At 39.2% G+C, this 22,500-nt stretch overlaps 1 protein-coding gene across 1 annotated transcript in view; it reads right to left on the bottom strand.

Moving 5' to 3' along the window:
• LOC110464789 (inositol 1,4,5-trisphosphate receptor type 1-like) overlaps nucleotides 1-22,500 on the bottom strand; it is a 133,172-nt gene that overhangs the window by 70,204 nt on the left and 40,468 nt on the right. The window contains exons 10-21 of the mRNA XM_021520214.1: nucleotides 19,722-19,867; nucleotides 16,582-16,660; nucleotides 5,757-5,842; nucleotides 5,368-5,493; nucleotides 5,016-5,066; nucleotides 4,107-4,187; nucleotides 3,483-3,668; nucleotides 3,157-3,279; nucleotides 2,711-2,815; nucleotides 2,020-2,130; nucleotides 1,621-1,698; nucleotides 751-883 (exon numbers count right to left, since the gene is read on the bottom strand). Coding sequence (XP_021375889.1) covers nucleotides 751-883; nucleotides 1,621-1,698; nucleotides 2,020-2,130; nucleotides 2,711-2,815; nucleotides 3,157-3,279; nucleotides 3,483-3,668; nucleotides 4,107-4,187; nucleotides 5,016-5,066; nucleotides 5,368-5,493; nucleotides 5,757-5,842; nucleotides 16,582-16,660; nucleotides 19,722-19,867 — 1,305 coding nt within the window. The remainder of the gene's footprint in view (nucleotides 1-750; nucleotides 884-1,620; nucleotides 1,699-2,019; nucleotides 2,131-2,710; nucleotides 2,816-3,156; nucleotides 3,280-3,482; nucleotides 3,669-4,106; nucleotides 4,188-5,015; nucleotides 5,067-5,367; nucleotides 5,494-5,756; nucleotides 5,843-16,581; nucleotides 16,661-19,721; nucleotides 19,868-22,500) is intronic.

Below are 22,500 nucleotides of genomic sequence, written 5' to 3'. Positions count from 1 at the left end.
TTTTGTTGACCTTTGTCCATGGAAGGTCCCTGCAAAATTTCATTGAAATTGGTTCAGGGGTTTTGGAGAAGAAGATTTTTGAAATTTTAGTCAATTTGACCCTTTTTGGCCCCGCCCCTCAGGCCCCTGGGGGCTTAGGACTAAACCGGCAACTGTTTTTGTTGACCTTTGTCCATGGAAGGTCCCTGCAAAATTTCATTGAAATTGGTTCAGGGGTTTTGGAGAAGAAGTCGAAAATGTAAATTGTTTACGGACGCAAGACGGACGATGGACGACGACAGACAAAAGGCGATCGCAATAGGTCACTTGAGACTTTGTCTCAGGTGACCTAAAAACTTAAATACAGCATACCCACATGACGTTAACTGGCAACAATTTTTGTGTACAAAGTACAGAAGTAAGAAGCTGTCTTTAACAATTGTTTTAAACAAGGGACATAACTCTCTTAAAGGAGCAGGGGCTGAACTAAAATGTAAAACCATGTGCAAAGGTACAAGTCATACGGGTAATGTGTGCAAAGTTACGTAGTGTTTCATGTAGGTAGGCAGGTGATGTCTGGACAGATTGTTTACAGAAAAACAACCACACTTTAGAATTTACCTCGCTGTGGGTGGAATTGGGAGTGTAATAACATAAATAGGAAGAAAAAAAGAGTTGTAAATTTCAAAGAACAATTTGATCTAAAGTAAACATTGTAAACTAATAGTTTTTCTTTGTTATGAACACTTAACTTCCTAGTTCATACATTACCTATGATGAGTTCACAGTACTTTGCCCGTATGATGTCGGGGAGCTGTTCTGCAGTCATACACAGATAGGCATCCTCCCAAGTCAAGTAACCATACTCCCGCGTGATCACAAATCCAGAAAAGTCGTTACGACCCTGTTCAAAAGTTTAAATCACAACACAAAAGCTGTTGAATAGTTTCCAGAGAGAGAAAATAAAGCAATAATCACAAACCTCTGCCTACGACACCGCAACAAAACGCTCCTCTACTTCATTTTTGAGTCTTGATACAAAATTAAAAATAGTTTGGATTGTACACAACAAAAATTTGATTTGATAAATCTGGTAAAAGTGTCTACTCCAATTGAACATTTTAAACATAGGTTTATTAGTTCAAAGTTTAAGAAATATTGAAATCCATAGTTTTAGCATTTAGATTCAAACTGATCATCTGAGGATAGAATCATGAGAATAAAGAAAACTTGATAATTGTCCAGTGTTAGTATATGCCAACTACACCTGATCAAACATATGTCTGGTAAAAATGTTTTTGTCAAGAAAAAAAAACACTTTAGATAAAATCATTAGAAAATTTGACAAGAAAAAGAGATAAAAGAAATACCAATTGTTTTTTTGAGAGGTAACTCGATGTTAGTTTCGCACACAGCGTTTACTGATAAAATGCAATCACAAGAGAGAAATCTGCATGATTTGATAGTGATGTTGACAGAAATAGCTGGACGCAATATCAATTAACAAGAAATAGACAATAAGTACTTATATTTCTATAACATAATTAGGTGTTTTAAATCAAATATACAGAACATTGCTTGTCTTGTGATGAACCCTGGTCAATGTTTATAAAACATCACAGGTGGCTCCAATTAACTTACAAAGCACAAGGCCTTGAACAGGTCGAGTTGGTGTAACAGGAACTTGTAGTCATCCTCCACAAACTCGGGTCCCTCCGTCTGTAACAAACAAGTCGACCCATAAAGCACACATCACCCATTCTTTTATTAAACTTCATCTGGTCCCATCACCCATTCTTTTATTAAACTTCATCTGGTCCCATCATCCATTCTTTTATTAAACTTCATCTGGTCCCATCATCCATTTTTTAATTAAAGTCCATTTAGTACCAAGGCAGAGGCAAAACATTTATACTGTGTAATCATCTTATTCCTATATCACAATATTGAAATGTTTTTAAACATATTTAATAAACCATACAAAGTTTCAGCTATCTCGATCCTCCTGAGATGATAAGTAAGTGGTAGTATACTACTTACATCCACAAACACATTGAGGGGTACCCAGCTCTTGGCCCCATCTGTAGACACATACACAATGTTTGGACGTTTGTTGATATTTTGTCCCCGATCCATCATATATACACTAGCCTGTAAATAAAGATAATTTCACAATCTTAATTTTACAAAGCTGAAATAACTGACAAAGAAAGTACTGTGAACATTATATAATAAATACAAATGTCAAATACTTAATTTGTTGTATCTGATGCAACGCAGGATGACATTTCACAAAATAACAAAAAGAAAACAACATACTTTTTATGAATTGTTTTTCTCCTGCATATAAGAAAAGGAATAATTGATTATAGAGTGGAAACTATCAATCCATCAAAGTAATAAAATTAACCTGGAAGGACCATGACTTTCACCTGAAAAATTAGTCCTAAACATGCACCTGTAACCAATTACAGCACTAGCTATAGAATCTTGTACATTTTGGTGGAGAAGGTTCCAAACATTGAAGTAACAAACGAAAAATGAAATGAATTGTGGTACACTTTAACGAAAGCAGATGTATGCGTAAAACATTTTCTGAAGCTGCCACATCCTGACTGTTTCTCAACCCTGAACCCTTCAGGCCATGAGAATATACATTAACTTTGGAGACGCTACACTGCTCTGCGAGTCTCCTCCATCATGGTAGTAAGGACATACTAGGGGAGCTTACCTTGTACTTGCGAAGCCACTGCTCCACTATATAGCTCTGATTGTTGGGGATGGCCACCCCATCACACACACACAACACTTGCAGCAGGTCAAGGAATCTATAGTTCTGTAAAAACATCCAAGGTACCGTTAGTCAACTGAATACCATTATCTTATATCTATAACATAAAGAACCAAATCTGACTAACAAGTCCTAGTTCCAGACAGATATTGCTGGTGTACAGTTGGAAACTTCTTTATGCTCGTATTTTCCAATTTCTCAAATTTGAAATATTAATTGATATTGAAGTTAACATAGAATAACTCAATTTAATCCACTTTAATAAGCTTTGTCTAAACATTGCAAATCATGCTAAAATAGAATGGGTCTTAATTCATGACATCTATAATACAAATAAAGAAGTCAGAAATTGAGAGAAAGCTTCACAGAAACTTGGAACAACTAACATGGTTTTTGATGAGAAGTTGAATGAATGTGTCGATGTGTTTCTTTGTGATTCTGTCTACTATCTTGCGCTTGTCTCGGATCAGCTCAACAATCATCTGAGCCACATTCAGGCCGATACCTCCCTGTAACAACAAAAACAACACCCTAGTATGTCATAGCTCGCACAAATCACATGTTACACAACCATTCAAAAGTTTTCTACATATTTCCATGATCAATCTCAGTAATGACTTTGCAGTGGGACATTAACCAGATTATCTCCCTTTGTAACAGTTTTATGATTTTGATAAGGTGAAATAATCTAGTTGTCTCCCATTAATTTTACCTTCTGGGTGAATTGAGTTTGGAAGAAGTCAATGTACTTTGCGAAGTATAGAGCATTTTTGCGACTTTTGCCGATCATGTAGGCATGGAGGACGTCATACGCTTCCTTGAAGATCCTGATCATGTGACTCTCCTCGTCACCCTCCCGCAGACAACACTGTAGCAGGTTCACCAGGATGTCTATCACCTGTAAGGGGAGATAAATCAACAAAGGGTAGATAAATCAACTGACAATAGGAGAAATATGGTGTGATAACAACAAACCTGGTGTTCCATCACTAAGATCTTATTATAGATGACAGGTTATCAATTTTAGGAACATTTATTGAATTTGTGAATACATGTTTCTTTGAAATACATTTATAAATCTTTTTTTTCACACATTATACAAGTAAGACTAATCTTTTTAAAATACAACAAAACCTGATAAGCAAAAAGAATTTTTATTTGCTTAATTCAGTTTTTGAAGAAAGCTTGAATATAATTAAATCGTCCCTCCAATCCACATCATTCCTCCAAAAAACCTTTTAATATGGAAGTAAGAAAAAACTCCCATAGAAAACAGGAAAACACATTCTCTATTTGCCATTGTGTATACAAAGATACCAGTGCATGGCCATCTTACCCTCAGATTCCTCATCAACTTCTGTCTGTTTTTGTCCGGCAGTCCTTGAGGCACCATGAAGTTCTTTAACTCTTGTAAGGCCTGCAAGTTCAAACAGATCTTTTCAATTTTAATTCTGGCTACCACATACAAACTAATAATCGCCCATCTCTTACAAGCACCCCTTATCCTTTTTCTGGTCCAAATATCCGTCAACTTCCAAATCATTTACAAATTTTTTGAAAACAGTGTCATTTATGGCTCTTTTCTGTCTGTTTTGGGTTTTTTTTTTAAAAAAGGTTCTTTTATTGTTTTAATTTTTCCATGATGCTAAGTGCCCAGGGTGCTCATTGAGTCAAATACAGTAATTACATAATGATATAAGAATATTTTTTTTAATTTATATCCTTTTTTATTTTTGGCATGCATTCATTGATGTTTTGATTGATTTATGGGCTATGGGATCGCTAGTTGCAACAGCTGCTCCCCTCCAATATATGTTGTTCTTTAATGTCAGCCCTCTGGTAAAGAATACACACTACAACACTTTTTGCAAACTTGATATAAAACCCAGTTTCTGATTTTATTTCAACATTGTAAACTTCCTGTACCTATCAATGTTACAACTCTTTAATTTATTTTTTATTTTATTTTATTTTACATTCATAATTACACAAATGATAACACAGAAAAGAGTATTATTATCAAGGGCTTCACTAACATCAACAACACCATACAATTAAAGACTGACCATTTAAAGATCTAAAGTTGTCAAAAAACACTGAGAGTCGAACCCATGGCTACCAGAACACTGGGTTTATATGCTATCAAGCACTCCTGACCTTACAGCCAACTGGTGTGACATAAAACTTATGCTATCATATACATCCACAAAACAATTCTACTAAGAACAGCAAGTCATTAACTTACCACAATAATACCATGTGTTTTCTTGGCATTCAGCTGGGTTGCCAACTGCAGCTAAAAAAAGACAATAAATCATTCAATGAATTGTGGAAATGTAAACCAAACTTTAAAATATAATAAATACAGAGATTATAAAATTATAAACTGTTGTATTTTGCAAATATTTCATAAAAAATAATTAAGACATTAAATACCTTGAGGTGATCGATTACAAGTACACAATGGTTTTCAAACATTACTTCTTTAACTAGTGAATGGGGAAGGGGACAGGCAGTGCATTTATTGACAGTGTAATGGTTTACTAGGATATTAAGTGTGACAAAATATATAGGTCCTTCTGTTAATACAGACTTACATCTTGAATGAGATTAAAGAGGAACGGCACCATTCCAGCCACAAAGTTGAAGTTTGAGGTATCAAGTCTAACCACTTCCTGTATTGTGTAGGCATCATCATACATGCTCTCACTGCTCGCCGACACCTGACAATAAAAATGAAATAACGGTAAAAGAATCAAACTATACACATCCAATAGAACTTTAGACAGATCTCTAAAACTCTCAAACTCAATCTCATTCAGGAAACTATATTAAATGCCTCTTACTTTTGAAATTCATGAATTCGAAGTGTCTTTAAGGAAATTGACCTTTTATAGGACAATTAAGATGTCAGTTCTTAATGAATTCCAAAATTCAGTTTCATAAAATTCATTTGCACTATTTCCCAAAACCATTTTATCTATACCTTCCTAACAGATGCTGTATCCCATCGAAGACCTTGCATCGACCTCTCACCATTCTCCTCCATCCCTCGCCGGTCATAGTCCTCATCTATTGGTCAACAAGGAGTCACATGATCAAATATTAAGCACTCATACATCACATGTTCAAAATTCATCTCCTTTAGTTCTCACATGTTGGTCAATAATGAAATCCTTTACTATAGTATCAGTCAAAATGTTTCATTCATATTCTTTTTTTCAAATTCATGGCCATGAATAATGTCACATGATCTTGTAAAAAAGCTTAGAGATGTCTAGGAAACATATGTCTCTGATAGAATTATGCATTATATTACAGAATAAATGTTCATTGGTGTAGTTCTGCTAGTTTTTATAAAACCTGACCCTGAAGCCAGATAACAAGTACTTTATCGTTTAGGACATTATCTCCTATAGACAGCTGAGGTGTCGTCCTTGCTACATCATATCTGTCTGGTGTTGATTATACAATAATTCCTTATATTGGTTCTATCAAATATCTTAGTCCAGCATTTATTTTATTTTCATCAAAAATATAACATAGAGCTTCGATACGAATCTAGAAGACATTTAAGAAAATTTACAAATTCATTCAAAATAACTTGAGGATTAATTACAATTCCCAAAAATAATTGCTCTCTATTAAAAAGAATTACATTATTTTGCTTCCCTTCAAATGTTTTTTGCAGTTTGATGAATATGATTATGTTAAAATATTACCTATTTCAAATCAAAGAATTATTGTTCATTTTCCTGATGTGTTTTATATTCAGTTTTATATGTAAGAGCACAATAACGGAGTCGTTACCAACAACACAAAATTCCCTTCATCAAACCATAAAGTTATCATGGCAGAAACAATTTGGTATTCGAAACTGTTAATAAAATATGTCTGTGCTTTGTACTGGGAACAAAAACATCCTGGACTTGTTTAAAAGACATCAGAATGTACTTCAAACTACTAGGGGAACTTCTTGTTGCCTCCCTGGATTATCTCCCCATATTTTTGTCTGCCACTTCCCCCCTGACTTTTGATACAGAAATATCAAGTTATTAGCTGTACTAAGATGTATATATCAGATTGTTCTTGGCATGAAGAAAATGCACAGTAATCAAAGGCTCCGAAATACATTAAGCATTTTCCTGCAAGATATTTGGCAAAACTGTGCAAGATTCCAGAATCAAATTCTCAATTTCTTGTGCACATGACAAACAAGTCCTTAGTTTCAAAGGCTTAGGGAACACTGCTGCAATCCAATAAAATTCATAAAATTATTGTATACAGAAAGATTGCTACAGAAGTGTACTTGAAAGGACGGTGAATTAATAATGAGTTGTGGAATATACATGGGTACGTATGTATATAGACATTAATCACAAGTGTCCTTAACAAGGTCCACTAATTAGCCCAGGTATCAGACAGGTGTTATAACAGTGATGTTTGTACCTGTTACAGCCACCAGATACTTTCTACTGTCACCAATTAATTAACAGTTACATCAGAATACAGTGAAATAATTAGTCTGTCTGGAGCCAGTACACAAGACACACCGTCATTACAGAGGATCACTATTTTAGATCTTACGGTGGTACACGGTCCTCGGAAGCTGGCGGTGTTTATGTGGTTGGAGTCCAACACAGATAGGTGTGGCATATATATATGTACACAGTAATACTTCAATCATACAAACCTGTGCACCTGATGCATGTTAATTAATTGATATTACAAACCAAGGGTCTTGACCAGCCCACCTTTATACCGATACTGTGGTTAGTTATACAAAGGAAATGCCCCAACGCTACAGAGAACAAGTGTTTACTGATTGGCAAACTTCTGAATTTATATAGATTGAGCTTCTGTGTGTTGTGGTTAAACGAGGGACATCATACTGTACTGCAGATCAAAACAGAGCCAAGCATGCACCATATATTTCCATAAAAATGATGAATATCATACGAATGATGTGGGCAATGCAACATCTATAAACATTCTATAGAAACCCCACCATAATTACATGGAAACATTGGCTGCGCCAGACATGCCTAAGGTTTGTGTAGATGAAGGTGAAGGTTTCCTCAAAGCCTCTCAGCATTGGCCATCACACAGGTATCTTTACTATTTGATGACTGACTTATACAAACACACATCTACAATATCTCCTAACCAACTACCAGTAGTTTCCATTTCCAAAGAAGGAATTAGATATGTGAAGTTGTCTGGTCTATTATCTCTAAGCTACCTATTATTAATCATGATTAACAACCAATCAAGTCTTACGTATTATCTGCTGATGTAAAGAGTTGCTTATTTTCCCCAATTAAAAATGACGCCATCATTATTGTTGACCTCTAAATCAACTGAAAGATCTTTTCCTCTAATGAGTATGTATTCTTATGTCTTCTTTCATCTTAATAGTTCGTATCAATCAACCCAGTTCTTACACAAGTCATGTTCAAAACAGACCAGGGAAAACCAATGGCCACCTATCTGTCATGATCATCACCAATCAATGTTACCTTTCCCTGAACTGCCAGTTGTCTATGTTACCGTAAACTTGAGGCTTTTGAAGTAAAACCAATTTTCATGATGTAATACTTACCATAACTTTAGTATGCATATACAATACCTACACCCATCTTTGTAGCCCAAAAACAAAAGATTCAAATATCCCTACCTCCCTACCGTGACGTAACCTCTATCTCGATGACAGAGCCACGGAGTGATCTCCCTTCCTCAAACCCCCTTTTATGGAGCCTAAAGGCAGCCAGGATGAGGAGGCAAGGGGAGGAATACAGGGTGGGACTCCATAAAGTTATGGTAAGTATTACATCATGAAAATTGGTTTTACTTCAAAAACCTCAATTTCATTTCAGTAATAATTACCATAACTTTAGTATGCGAATTCGTCTTACCGTAGTGGAGGCTTCGAATCCAGGCAGACCAGGCTGACGGAACAAACTCGAGACATGCTCAAGGTAGGGAAAAGGTTCAAGGAACCCCCCTAATAAAGCCCCGAAAGTAATTAAAAAATGGAAAACCTCCCCGTGAAACGAGCAGGTGTACCACCGTGGTGCCTGATAGCATACTATTTAAAATCACTGAATTACTGTGGAGGAACAGCCACAGACTGTGCAACCACCACCGGTCCAAGGGAATACAATCCATCAGAATGAGAGGCCAAGGACCGGAGATAAAAATCCGTGAAGGTAGTCTGTCCGCGCCAGAAAGCTGCGGACATGACCTCCTGAAAGGGGGACCCATTGAGGAGGGCCCATGACGCAGCAAGGGCCCTGATCTCATGAGCTCTCACCTTATACAACGCCCGAACCTGATCATCCGAGTGGTCGTAACCGTACTTGATGACCTGACAGATCCATCTAGACACTGACTGAGAAGAGATATCCTGTTGACCCTGCTTAATGGGCAAAAACAGACGAGATCGAGGACCTCGCCCCCCCCTGGTTTTATCGAGGTAAAACCTAAGCGCCCGACAGGGACAGAGCAACCTATCCCGTTCCTCAGCTCCAACGAAGGCAGTCAAAGACGGAATCTTAATCGGATCGGGCGAGAAGCCAGGAACCTGATTCTTAGCCATAAAGGCAGGATCAGTGAGAAGGGTAACGGCAGAGTAATTCCTGGACCATCGGAGGCAAGAGGGGTGAGAAGACAAGGCATGAATCTCACTCCTCCTTCGACCTGAGGCCAGGGCAACAAGGAATACCACCTTGTAAGTAACAAACTTCAAGGAGGCAGACGCTAAAGGCTCATAAGGTGCCCGCATCAGCGATTCGAGCACCAGTGGCAAATTCCACTGCGGAGCCAACTGCCGGACCCTAGGCCTGTCCAACCCAAACCCCCTAATCAAGGCAGAAAGAGAGGAGGACGAGCCTACCTCCGACCTACCATGAACAGAGAGAACACTAGCAATGGCCGTGCGATAACCAGCGATAGTGCCAGGGGCAAGATTGCGGTCCCTAAACAGCCAAAGAAGGAAGTCCGCAATCACCTGGACAGTAGCCTTGATCGGATCAACCTTCCTGCCGACACACCAATCACAGTAAATCTTCCATCGTGACTGGTAGACGGCAGATGAGGAAGCCCTAATTGATCGAGCGATGCGATCTGACACGTCCCTAGAAAAGCCCGCCTGAGCGAGGCCTCCTGAGATAGCTTCCACGCGTGAAGGTGGAGGATCTCCGGACGAGAGTGCATCGTCCTGGAACGAGGCTGGCGAAGGAGGTTCGCTCTGAGAGGAAGAGCCAGGGGCTCTTCCACCAGAAGCGACAAAAGCTCCGGAAACCAAGGCTGCCTCGGCCACAGGGGCGCTATCAGGAGGAGGGAACACTGATGCTCCCGAAACTTCTGCAGCACCCTGCCCACCATGTTGAAGGGTGGGAATGCATATGCATGCATTCCCTCCCAATCCAGAGACAGAGCGTCCACGGCCCAAGCCCTTGGATCTGGTACCGGAGAGACAAACGTTGGCAACTGATTGTTCAGTGAAGTGGCGAACAGGTCTATGTGAGGCCTGTCCCACACCTGACAAATTCCCACGAAAATCGAGGGATTCAGTTGCCACTCTGTCAAAACCGGCTGGCAGTGCCTGGAAAGAGTATCCGCCAGAACATTCAACCTGCCTGGTAGATGCTTGACACAAATTGTCAACTGCATTTCCTGACATAGAAGCAGAATGCGGATAGCGAGGGCACACAGGGTGTGAGACCTGGTTCCCCCCGGTCTCTCCAGATACGCGACAACCGTAGTGTTGTCCGTAGCCACACAAACCACCTTGGAATGCAGGATCTCCCGATAAGACTGCAGAGCAAACAGAACAGCCCTCATCTCGAGCACATTGCTGTGCTCCGAGAGCTGTTCCCCAGACCACTCCCCCGACTGGCAACGCCCGTCGAGATAAGCTCCCCACCCTGTCATGGATGCATCCGTGTACAGGGTCATAGTGGGAACTGGCTTGGACAAAGGAACCCCTCGGAGAACATTGTCCTGATGAGTCCACCAGCGTGCGTACTCCTTGACCGACTGGTTCAGAGGAAGCAAGGCTTCCCAATCCCTTGAAGAAGGGACCCAGTTGGCAAGGAGAAACATCTGGAGAGGCCTGATGTGAAGTCTCCCTAAGGGGACCACATCGGCCAGGGCGTTGAGATATCCCAGAAAACTGAGAAACCAACGTACCTGGACTTGAGACCGGCCGATAAAGGTCAGAGCAAAAGCCCTGGCCTTCTCGAACTTCTCCATCGGTGGAAGGGCGATGCCCTGAACCGTATTGAAACGGTTCCCCAGAAAAACAAAATCCTGAGATGGGGAAACCTCCGACTTTTCTCTGGAAGGAATGAAGCCGACCTTGAGTAAGAGTTTCAGAACCAACCGGGTGACCTGTACCAGAGACTCTCTCACTAGGTGGAGCATGAGGGAGTCGTCGAAATAGATGTGAACATCTATTCCTCGAGAGTGCAGGAATCCCACGACCACCTGCAGCAGCTTGGTGAAAACCAAAGGTGCAGTCGTGAGCCCGAACGGCATGGCCCGGAACTGGAAGACCTTTCCGTTGCAAGTAAAACGGAGGTACTTCCGTGCCGACTTCTTGATGGGGATGTGGAAGTAGGCGTCCTTTAGATCTACTGAAGTCGCCCACATTCCCTCTCTCACGGAGGCGATAATACCCCGAGGAGTCTCCATCTTGAAGTGAGGAGAATCTNACCGGAAACCGGCCCCCTGTCCAGCAAACCCAACCCTTTCCCCCCAGGTTCCCAGAAGAATGAAACTCGGGACCGGACCTAATAGGACCGGGTCCGGGTAACTGACCGGGAGGGTATGCCTGACCAGCATTGATGCCGGGATTAGTGAGCTGCCCGTCACTAATCCCGGTAGACACAGACAATCCCGAAAGAAAGTCTCTTGTCACACCAGGACCTGAACCCGAAAGAACAGGCCTGGCACCAAGACTGTCCCCAACGACAGCACCACCTGGAATGCCGGGATCACTGACAGAGTCAGTGACTGGCGGCCGGTAGTCCCTACCCGAAGACAAGCGCGAAAGCTTACGGGCGTTCCCGGCCAATTCGACCCTTGGCTGTGCCAAGCCAGGGTCAGGCTGCCCCTCCCCTACTCCAGGGAGTTCCTGGACAGGAAGGGCCATCCCCTGCTCCCGAGAGGGACTTGCCGAAGCAAGACCCCCCGAGACAGGAACAGAGACAGTACCACCAGACCCCAGAGAGCTGGTGGCACGACCCCTACCTCTCTGCTTCCCTCGCTTACCGGAAGAAACAGACGAATCTGTCTTACGGTAAGTTGAGGGTAGCTTTGGAACAATGAAGTCCTTGCCCTGAGATTTTGACTGTGAACAAAGTTCACAAGGCGAAACCTCACTGCAAGGACGACACCTGGGACAGGCATCATGAGGGTCCCGTTCCACAAAGAAATGGGAACACCCATGAGCACTACCTCGTCGCTGTCCCGACCGAGACATACCCTCCAAAGCGAACGTAAACAAAAAATTTACAAGCAGATAAAACGGGAAAATAAGGATAAAATACGATAGTACAAAGTACGCAACGTAGAAAGAATTTCACCCGTAATATAAATCAGAAAACGGTTAAAATAAATAACGTTTGCCGAAACAAACAACCGTCACCGAAATAAACAGAGGTCGGAAATTAACCCACGATAATGGCGGACCGTGGCACACCACCGGCACACGTGGAGTAAAATAACCGGCCGTAAAAGGCACAAAAATAATTTTCAACAACAATTAGTTATATCAATAAGGGCAGATGGGTATAAGGCACACAAACTGCGCAAAAATATGAGTTGACACTCAAACCAAACCGACAAAACAAAGTTTTGAATTGGAGCAAGCTCCGTGCGTCAGCATGCAGCAGGCGCCATAAAAGGAAGAGGAAGGGAGATCACTCCGTGGCTCTGTCATCGAGATAGAGGTTACGTCACGGTAGGGAGGTAGGGATATTTGAATCTTTTGTTTTTGGGCTACAAAGATGGGTGTAGGTATTGTATATGCATACTAAAGTTATGGTAATTATTACTGAAATGAAATGGGGTGACATGATTAATTTATGTTAACTTGCACTAGGTGTTTATTTGTTACTTTGCGTTAGCCACCCATTTGTTTATTACATTGAATCACAGTTAGTCTATTATCTAATTTGATGGGTAATAGAAAAATGAACCAGTACTTGTTGTGACAGGTAATAGGAGCTTTACTAAAGTAAAAGCTAATATGGGTAATAGAAGCTATACTATAACTAGCTGTGATGGGTAATAGAAGGGTAATAGAAGCTATACTAGTACTAGCTGTGATGGGTAATAGAAGCTAGACTAGTACTAGTTGTGATGGGTAATAGATGGGTAATAGATGGGTAATAGAGGCTAGACTAGTACTAGCTGTGATGGGTAATAGATGGGTAATAGAAGCTATACTATTACTAGCTGTGATGGGTAATAGATTGGTAATAGAAGCTATACTATAACTAGCTGTGATGGGTAATAGATGGGTAATAGAAGCTATACTATAACTAGCTGTGATAGGTAATAGATTGGTAATAGAAGCTATATTATAACTAGCTGTGATGGGTAATAGAAGGGTAATAGAAGCTAGACTAGTACTAGCTGTGATGGGTAATAGAACCTATGCTAGTACTAGCTGTGATGGGAAATAGATGGGCAATAGATGGGTAATAGAGGCTAGACTAGTACTAGCTGTGATGGGGAATAGATGGGTAATAGATAGGTTATAGAAGCTAGACTAGTACTAGCTGTAATGGGTAATAGATAGGTAATAGAAGCTAGAGTAGTATAAGCTGTGATGGGTAATAGATAGGTTATAGAATCTAGACTAGTACTAGCTGTGATGGGTAAAAGATGGGTAATAGAAGCTATACTATAACTAGCTGTGATGGGTAATAGATGGGTAATAGATAGGTTTTAGAAGCTAGACTAGTACTAGCTGTGATGTGTAATAGAAGGGTAATAGATGGGTAATAGAAGCTATACTATTACTAGCTGTGATGGGTAATAGATTGGTAATAGAAGCTATATTATAACTAGCTGTGATGGGTAATAGAAGGGTGATAGATGGGTTATAGAAGCTAGACTAGTACTAGCTGTGATGGGTAATAGATAGGTAATAGAAGCTAGACTAGTACTAGCTGTGATGGGTAATAGACGGGTAAAAGATGGGTAATTAAAGCTAGACTAGTGCTAGCTGTGATGGTAATAGATAGGTAATAGAAGCTAGACTAGTATAAGCTGTGATGGGTAATAGATAGGTTATAGAAGCTAGACTAGTACTAGCTGTGATGGGTAATAGAATCTATACTATAACTAGCTGTGATGGGTAATAGATTGGTAATAGAAGCTAGACTAGTACTAGCTGTGATGGGTAATAGATAGGTAATAGAAGCTAGACTAGAATTAGCTGTGATGGGTAATAGATAGGTTATAGAAGCTAGACTAGTACTAGCTTTGATGGGTAATAGAATCTATACTATAACTAGCTGTGATGGGTAATCGATTGGTAATAGAAGCTAGACTAGTACTAGCTGTGATTGGTAATAGATAGGTAATAGAAGCTAGACTAGTACTAGCTGTGATGGGTAATAGAAGCTAGACTAGTACTAGCTGTGATGGGTAATAGATAGGTAATAGAAGCTAGACTAGTATTAGCTGTGATGGGTAATAGATAGGTTATAGAAGCTAGACTAGTACTAGCTGTGATGGGTAATAGATGGGTAATAGAAGCAATACTGTAACTAGCTGTGATGGGTAATAGATTGGTAATAGAAGATATACTATAACTAGCTGTGATGGGTAATAGAATCTATACTATAACTAGCTGTGATGGGTAAAAGATTGGTAATAGAAGCTAGACTAGTACTAGCTGTGATGGGTAATAGAAGGGTAATAGAAGCTATACTATAACTAGCTGTGATGGGTAATAGATGGGTAATAGAAGCTAGACTAGTAGTAGCTGTGATGGGTAATAGAAGCTATGCTAGTATTAGCTGTGATGGGAAATAGATGGGTAATAGATGGGTAATAGAGGCTAGACTAGTACTAGCTGTGATGGGTAATATATAGGTAAAAGAAGCTTTACTAAAGTAATAGCTAAGATGGGTAATAGAAGCTATACTAGTACTAGCTGTGATGGGTGATAGATGGGTAATAGAAGCTAGACTAGTAGTAGTACTAGCTGTGATGGGTAATAGATGGGTAATAGAAGCTAGACTATAACTAGCTCTGATGGGCAATAGATAGGTTATAGAAGCTAGACTAGTACTAGCTGTGATGGGTAATAGATAGGTTATAGAAGCTAGACTAGTACTAGCTGTGATGGGTAATAGATGGGTAATAGAAGCTATACTAGTGCTAGCTGTGATGGGTAATAGATGGGTAATATAAACTATACTAGTACTAGCTGTGATGGGTAATAGATGGGTAATAGAAGCTAGACTAGTACTAGCTGTGATGGTAATAGAAGCTAGACTAGTACTAGCTGTGATGGGTGATAGATGGGTAATAGAAGCTATACTATAACTAGCTCTGATGGGCAATAGATAGGTTATAGAAGTTAGACTAGTACTAGCTGTGATGGATAATAGAAGGGTAATAGAAGCTAGACTAGTACTAGCTGTGATGGGTAATAGATGGGTAATAGAAGCTATACTATAACTAGTTGTGATGGGTAATAGATGGGTAATATAAACTATACTAGTACTAGCTGTGATGGGTAATAGATGGGTAATAGAAGCTATACTGTAACTAGCTGTGATGGGTAATAGATGGGTAATAGAAGCTAGACTAGTACTAGCTGTGATGGGTAATAGATGGGTAATAGAAGCTAGACTAGTACTAGCTGTGATGGGTAATAGATGGGTAATAGAAGCTAGACTAGTACTAGCTGTGATGGGTAATAGATGGGTAATAGAAGCTAGACTAGTACTAGCTGTGATGGGTAATAGATGGGTAATAGAAGCTAGACTAGTACTATCTGTGATGGGTAATAGATGGGTAATAGAAGCTATACTGTAACTAGCTGTGATGGGTAATAGATGGGTAATAGAAGCTAGACTAGTACTAGCTGTGATGGGTAATAGATGGGTAATAGAAGCTAGACTAGTACTAGCTGTGATGGGTAATAGATGGGTAATAGAAGCTAGACTAGTACTAGCTGTGATGGGTAATAGATGGGTAATAGAAGCTAGACTAGTACTAGCTGTGATGGGTAATAGATGGGTAATAGAAGCTAGACTAGTACTAGCTGTGATGGGTAATAGATGGGTAATAGAAGCTATACTAGTACTAGCTGTGATGGGTAATAGATGGGTAATAGAAGCTAGACTAGTACTAGCTGTGATGGGTAATAGATGGGTAATATAAACTATACTAGTACTAGCTGTGATGGGTAATAGATGGGTAATAGAAGCTAGACTAGTACTAGCTGTGATGGGTAATAGATGGGTAATAGAAGCTAGACTAGTACTATCTGTGATGGGTAATAGATGGGTAATAGAAGCTAGACTAGTACTAGCTGTGATGGGTAATAGATGGGTAATAGAAGATAGACTAGTACTATCTGTGATGGGTAATAGATGGGTAATAGAAAGGTAATAAAAGCTAGACTAGTACTAGCTTGGACATGTTATAATTAAACAGTGCCTGTATTCAAACAGCAAAGAAAGATACCTAAATTTCAATAGTTGTGGGTAAAAAAGCCAGCACAAAGAGAATGTTCAATATATGAATGATGTGACACAATAAAAGGAGGTAGTGGTTACCTTTGAGAGCGTGAAGCCAGCATCCCGTCAGCATGTGTTCTATCCTGGCATAGCTCTCAAACTGTATCTCATCCCGCTCCTGTAACATATCAATAAAGGTCATCACAAGGTCACTTCAAAGGTCATCACTAAGGCCAACCATAACAGGTAAGATCATGATCAAGGACACAATGGTTGTCACAGGTCAACCTCAAAAGTAATCACAAGGTTACTTCAAAGGTCATCACTGAGGTCAACCACAAAGGTCATTCAGATCAAGAGAACAAAGTTCATCATGCAAGCTTAAATGTTATCAAAATAGGACCTGAAAGGTCATCAGTCTGACCTCAAATGTTAAGGCTAATTAATTTCAACAGAATTATTACTGTGGTCATTCTGGATCTATAGCCTTAACCGAGAAATGTAAATAAACTGTAAAAAGATGACTGATTAAAAAAACCTGAAAGTGTTATGTATGTATTATACATATAAAATATATCTTGATAAGATGCATAAATAAGATTATTTTATAGATTACTAATTTACGAAGGTACAACATTTCACTTAATACGCAATCAAATCTATATGGGTATGGTAGAGAGAGAAATAGTTAAAAACAGCACTTTATGCTAGTAAGATGAACATCTAAAAACCCTCCTGTGACTTAAGTCTGAAAAGGATTTATTTTACTGGGGGATATTTAACAAGCTGTCTCGTCTTATTCAGTCTCAAAAAAACTAGCAATTAATGCAAATTTAATACCTGAAGCAAAGAATTTTGTCAAAACATCACCAGCCAAAATTGCTAATGGACCTAATGACAGTGGGAATCTTAAAATAACATGTATCTGTGCGACATTAAACTGTTGGAAAATGTCTGCAGCTTCATTGATAAAAAGAAAATCTATGGCGCACAAATCCCAGTGATGACTGGTGAACACTTAATGTTTTTGCTGGTGTATTCATTTGGAAAATGTTGGCAAGCTTTTCTTTACACAGTTATTCTACCTAACAGAACAGACCCAGCCTATAGCATACACAATATCACTTTACAACATTTTAATTTAATTCCTTCACTTAGAGTTTAATTTCTTGCCTCAATTAACCATAATGTTAAAACTGTTCCTTTTTTTGCCTTATACTTTGAAAGACGGACATCACAAAATTCTGAACTATTTTAACCCTGAAGATTGATTTCTGGTTCAGAGGGTTAGAGGGATTGAGATACACTTGCTATCAAGACAGCCTTCATAAATCTATGGTACCATCTACTAATAGATTGGTGCACCCTATATATATATATACAGTTACATTAAACTCAAACTCAGAAACAAGATATAAGGATCTGTATGCAAAGGGCGCTAAAATCTTACCTATCAGTACTAGATTTGTTATGGTTACAAAAGAAATACAATTTAATTAGAGGTGCTTCCAGGCCAGACCTTTAAAGCTATCTAACAATCATCCTGTGGTTTTTAAATAGACTACATTGAGACGAAAGATTTAAAATCAACAGTTTAAAATTAGTATAGACTTATGTGAAAGTATTTATGACCCCGCTAATATCTCAGTGTCGCAGTAGGACAGGCAGTGCTAACACCAAACGTGCACTTTCCTGTGGAGTTAAGGTTGTCTGATTAATCTTCATTCATCAATCTTGTGTTAAAATAGTTTCCGAAACAACCAATCATCGCCAGGTAGCTGGCATTCAAAAAAAAATGTCTGAAACACAGGATAATCTGCGGAATGAAAGTTAAACATGAAGAATTAATTTTATAGTTCAGTTATGCTAATTGAATGGTTTTAACATTTGAACAGATTTATTTGAGCATACACAGTGAAACAGATGTGGTATGTATGCTGTAGAAATAATTATTGTACAGACTCGTAAAACGAGCTGCCAAAACAGATATCAATGGAACATTATCTTTCATTATTATATATAGCTTGGTATTCAATTTGATAAATTGTGTATGATGTGAAGTACAGAAATAGATTGTTGAGGTGTTCAGTGTAGTATCTGTACCAGTACAGGATCTGGTATACAGGAATCATATATCATGAGAACCTAATAATCGTAAAACCTGTATATACTTTTATTATATGCATGAACATTTCTCGCAATCACATTGGTCAGATCCTATACACGTGACCAGTCCTCAAAAACTCATGTAGACTGGTTATCCGGTGAATATCGATCTCTAAATATAGCCTGTATGGAAATTCCCCGGAACCTGTCGTAGCGCATGCGCAGTTAGACTGGAACGCAATCTGTCAGATGACAATAGAAGATGATTACCAAAACTATTCGAGGATAAAGATGCTGTTAACGTAAAAAAATGGCCATTGAACACGCAGTGCATGTCCTCCATGCTTATCTTAAGAAAAAGAATCTAGTCGATACCTTCGAAAGCTACAATGATGAACTGTTGTATTCAAACCTGGCTAAATTTTACACGGAGGCTTGCGTACAAAAATCAGAATCTTTAGTTTTGTTTTGTTTTATTTTATTGTTGAAGCATATAATAAAACAGTTATGGGATTTTGTGCTGGTAAATATGATGTGATATGAACCTGAAAAAGTGATATTGACCTCGGCTTCGCCTCAGTCAATATCACTCTTTCAGGTTCATATCACATCATATTCACCAGAACAAAAGTCCATAATTGTATATTATTATATGCCTGACCAGTCCTCAAAAACTCATGTACACTGCTTATCCAGTGAATATCAATTTCTAATTATAGCCTATATGGAAATTCACCGCAACCTGTCGTAGTGCATGTGCAGTTAGACCAAAATGCGATCTGTCAGTCGACAACAGAAGGAGGCTGCTGGCGAACACTTCGCCTCCGTTATATCACAAAATTTCCAAATTCAAAACGAACGTTCCAAGCCATGTCCATGGAACTCAAAAGGCAGGGCCTAGGAGGAATTGAGCATCACCCACACATCAACATTTTAATTGTTGAAGCATTGTTGAAGCATATAAGAAAACAGTTATGGGCTTTTGTGCTGGTAAAAATGATGTGAAATGAACCTGAAAAAGTGATGTTTTAATGTAAGAAGGTTCATACGATATGATATCCATTTCAGTACACATCAGTGACTGGAACCATGGTCAATATAACTGGAACCATGGTCAATGAGTTTCTGACTACCTTCAGCACTGAGTGGAGTCTGAACACTGTTCGGGGGTCGCTGGCGTCGTTGGCCAGTGATACATCCATCTTGGAGTCTATACACAGGTACTGTCTCGTCAACAGGTGTCGCATGCGAATCTGCTGTTCCCATCGTATCACATCACCTGTAAGCATACATATCAAGTAATATTTGATGAATATAACTTACATTCTGTACAAAGTTATTTTCCTAGGGTGCTGAAACTGTTAATTCAATGCATAATATGACCGTAAACATTTCTAGTAATAATGAATATAATGAAAATATCAGAGAGAGAAAGAGAGAGCAGAACTACTGATTTCTGGCAATAAAGTTCTCATCCAACATAACTGAACAACCCTCTGATGGCCAATTCTAGCCTTCCCTCTTTTTTTTTAAATTAAGAATTTTATTTTTTGGAAATTGTAAAGTTTTCTAAAATGTTGGGATTTGGTTTGGTTTGTTTGTGTTTTATGTCCTATTAACAGCTATGGTCATTTAAGGAAGTGCCAGATTTTGGTGGTGGAGGAAAGCCAGAGTTCCCAGAGAGAAACCACCGACCTACAGCCAGTACCTGGCGACTGGCTCATGTAGGTCTCAAACCTGCGACCCAGTGGTTGAGGGTTTGTGGTAGCAGAATGTCAGACGCCTTAACCACTTGGCCACTGCAGCTTCAATGATGGGAGCAAAATCGGCCAATTTTTCAGACCAAAGAAGGACCTAAGAAATTCCTTGCAGCCAGTCACTATGGAGGTCATATTGTTTTCTAACTTCCTTGAACCACACTGACCTGAATCCTTCAGTTATGGGCTTGGAAGCTAGCTGACCAAATATATTAATTGATTGTGGATCAATGTCATTGGTTTGAACAAAGTTGAAAACCCTTCACCTCAGTAAGCTACTGGCAAAATATCACAACCCCAGGCTGCATGGTTCATAAGAAGGATTTATTGGAAAATTTTAACACACTCAATGTCATTTATACGAACAAAATCGATAGCTCTCAACTCAAAACAGCTACATGCCAAATTTTATAACTAAAGGTCTGATGGCTCTAAAAATAGAATCATACAAAGAACAAATGCATGGTCATGGCATATATAAGCTGTTAGGCATTTTGTGCCACCTGTACAAAAATTATCAATGTCAAGAAAGTTGAGGTCAACTTATACTAACATGACATATATTGCACTATTTTTTATGGGGAATTAGTTCTTTGAATACAGATTTGCCTCGATTTATAACATCAGATATAAACATACTGAGTACATGAGACAACGAGACTGCTTTGATAAACAGCCAACACTAATGGTAAGTCCACAGGTACCATACACACATGAAATCATCAAAGATGTTTTACAGGAAACTATCCTACCATGGTAACAAGTCACACCTCACAACCCAGTGATTACCATGATCAGGGTACTCCCACATCAACAGCTCCACCTGGTAACCAACAACACCTGACCAGTCAGTCAAGTGTTTGATGTGGGGGAACACACTAACTGTCAACTTTGAACTTACAGTAGTCATTAATTTATTACTCATATCTGTCATAAGTGACTTTTATAGTGATTACTTTGTTATCAATATACCAATCTTCAATGCACAAACAACAGTAGTCCCACCAATCCTGTGGTAAAGCCTAAACGAGATATCACAGCTCCAGTTTTCTGTCAGTATTTGTCTTATCGCCAATGTCATCTGGCCGTATACCAACAGAGAACAGATGGGTCAAATAGAGGGAGAAGTGGGGGACAGAGGGAGGAGGTGAAACAAATAGACGAAGAAAGAAATAAACAGGGGAAGAGAGTGAAAACATGAGGAGAAACAGTAGGTATAGGCAAAAGTTAGACAGAGGTGACAATAAAAAGAAGGGGATGAGGGGAAAGAGAAAGGAAAACACATTGGTAAAGGGTTGAACAGGTTAAGAAGGGGAAGACACAGAGAGAAGTGTTAATTCAGACAGACAGAACAAGGTTACCGTGAGCGGTATATAATACGCCCGTCACACATTGAATGAGCAGTTGTTTGTATGATTGAAATATATGAAGTTTTTGTGAGTAATTGATATCAAAAGAGAAATCATTCAACATAACTGGTAAATCAATGAGTGCAATACAACATCATCGAACGCATGTATCGCATTAATGAGACCAAGGGGAATAACTCAAATAATTACGGTCGGATAATGGCGGTTATAGAACTTGTCTGAGGTTTCATGGTAATTAACCTTGTTGTGAAGTTTGAAGTTAATCCGTTAATAATTACCCGAGATATCGAGCGGACACTGTTTCGGCAAGTCCATAATGGGGCATAACTCCACAAATTACAGTCAGATAATGGCGGTTATCAAACTTGTCCGAGGTTTCATGGTAATTAACTTTATTGTGAAGTTTTAAGTTAATCCGTTAATAATTACTCGAGATATTGAGCAGACACTGTTTCGGCAAGTCCATAAAGGACCATAACTCCACAAATTATGGTCGGATAATGGCGGTTATCAAACCTGTCCAAGGTTTAATGGTAATTAACCTTGTTGTGAAGTTTGAAGTTAATACGTTAATAATTACTCGAGATATTGAGCAGACACTGTTTCGGCAAGTCCATAAAGGGGCATAACTCCACAAATTACGGTCGGATAATAGCGGTTATCAAACCTGTCCAAGGTTTCATGGTAATTAACCTTGTTGTGAAGTTTGAAGTTAATCCGTTAATAATTACTCGAGATATCGAGCGGACACTGTTTCGGCAAGTCCATAAAGGGGCATAACTCCA

This window comes from Mizuhopecten yessoensis, unplaced genomic scaffold, assembly GCF_002113885.1.
Source record: "Mizuhopecten yessoensis strain PY_sf001 unplaced genomic scaffold, ASM211388v2 scaffold11033, whole genome shotgun sequence".
NCBI classification, from domain to species: domain Eukaryota; kingdom Metazoa; phylum Mollusca; class Bivalvia; order Pectinida; family Pectinidae; genus Mizuhopecten; species Mizuhopecten yessoensis.
Note: the sequence above shows the minus strand (reverse complement) of the source record. Positions and strands in the feature narration are given on the sequence as shown.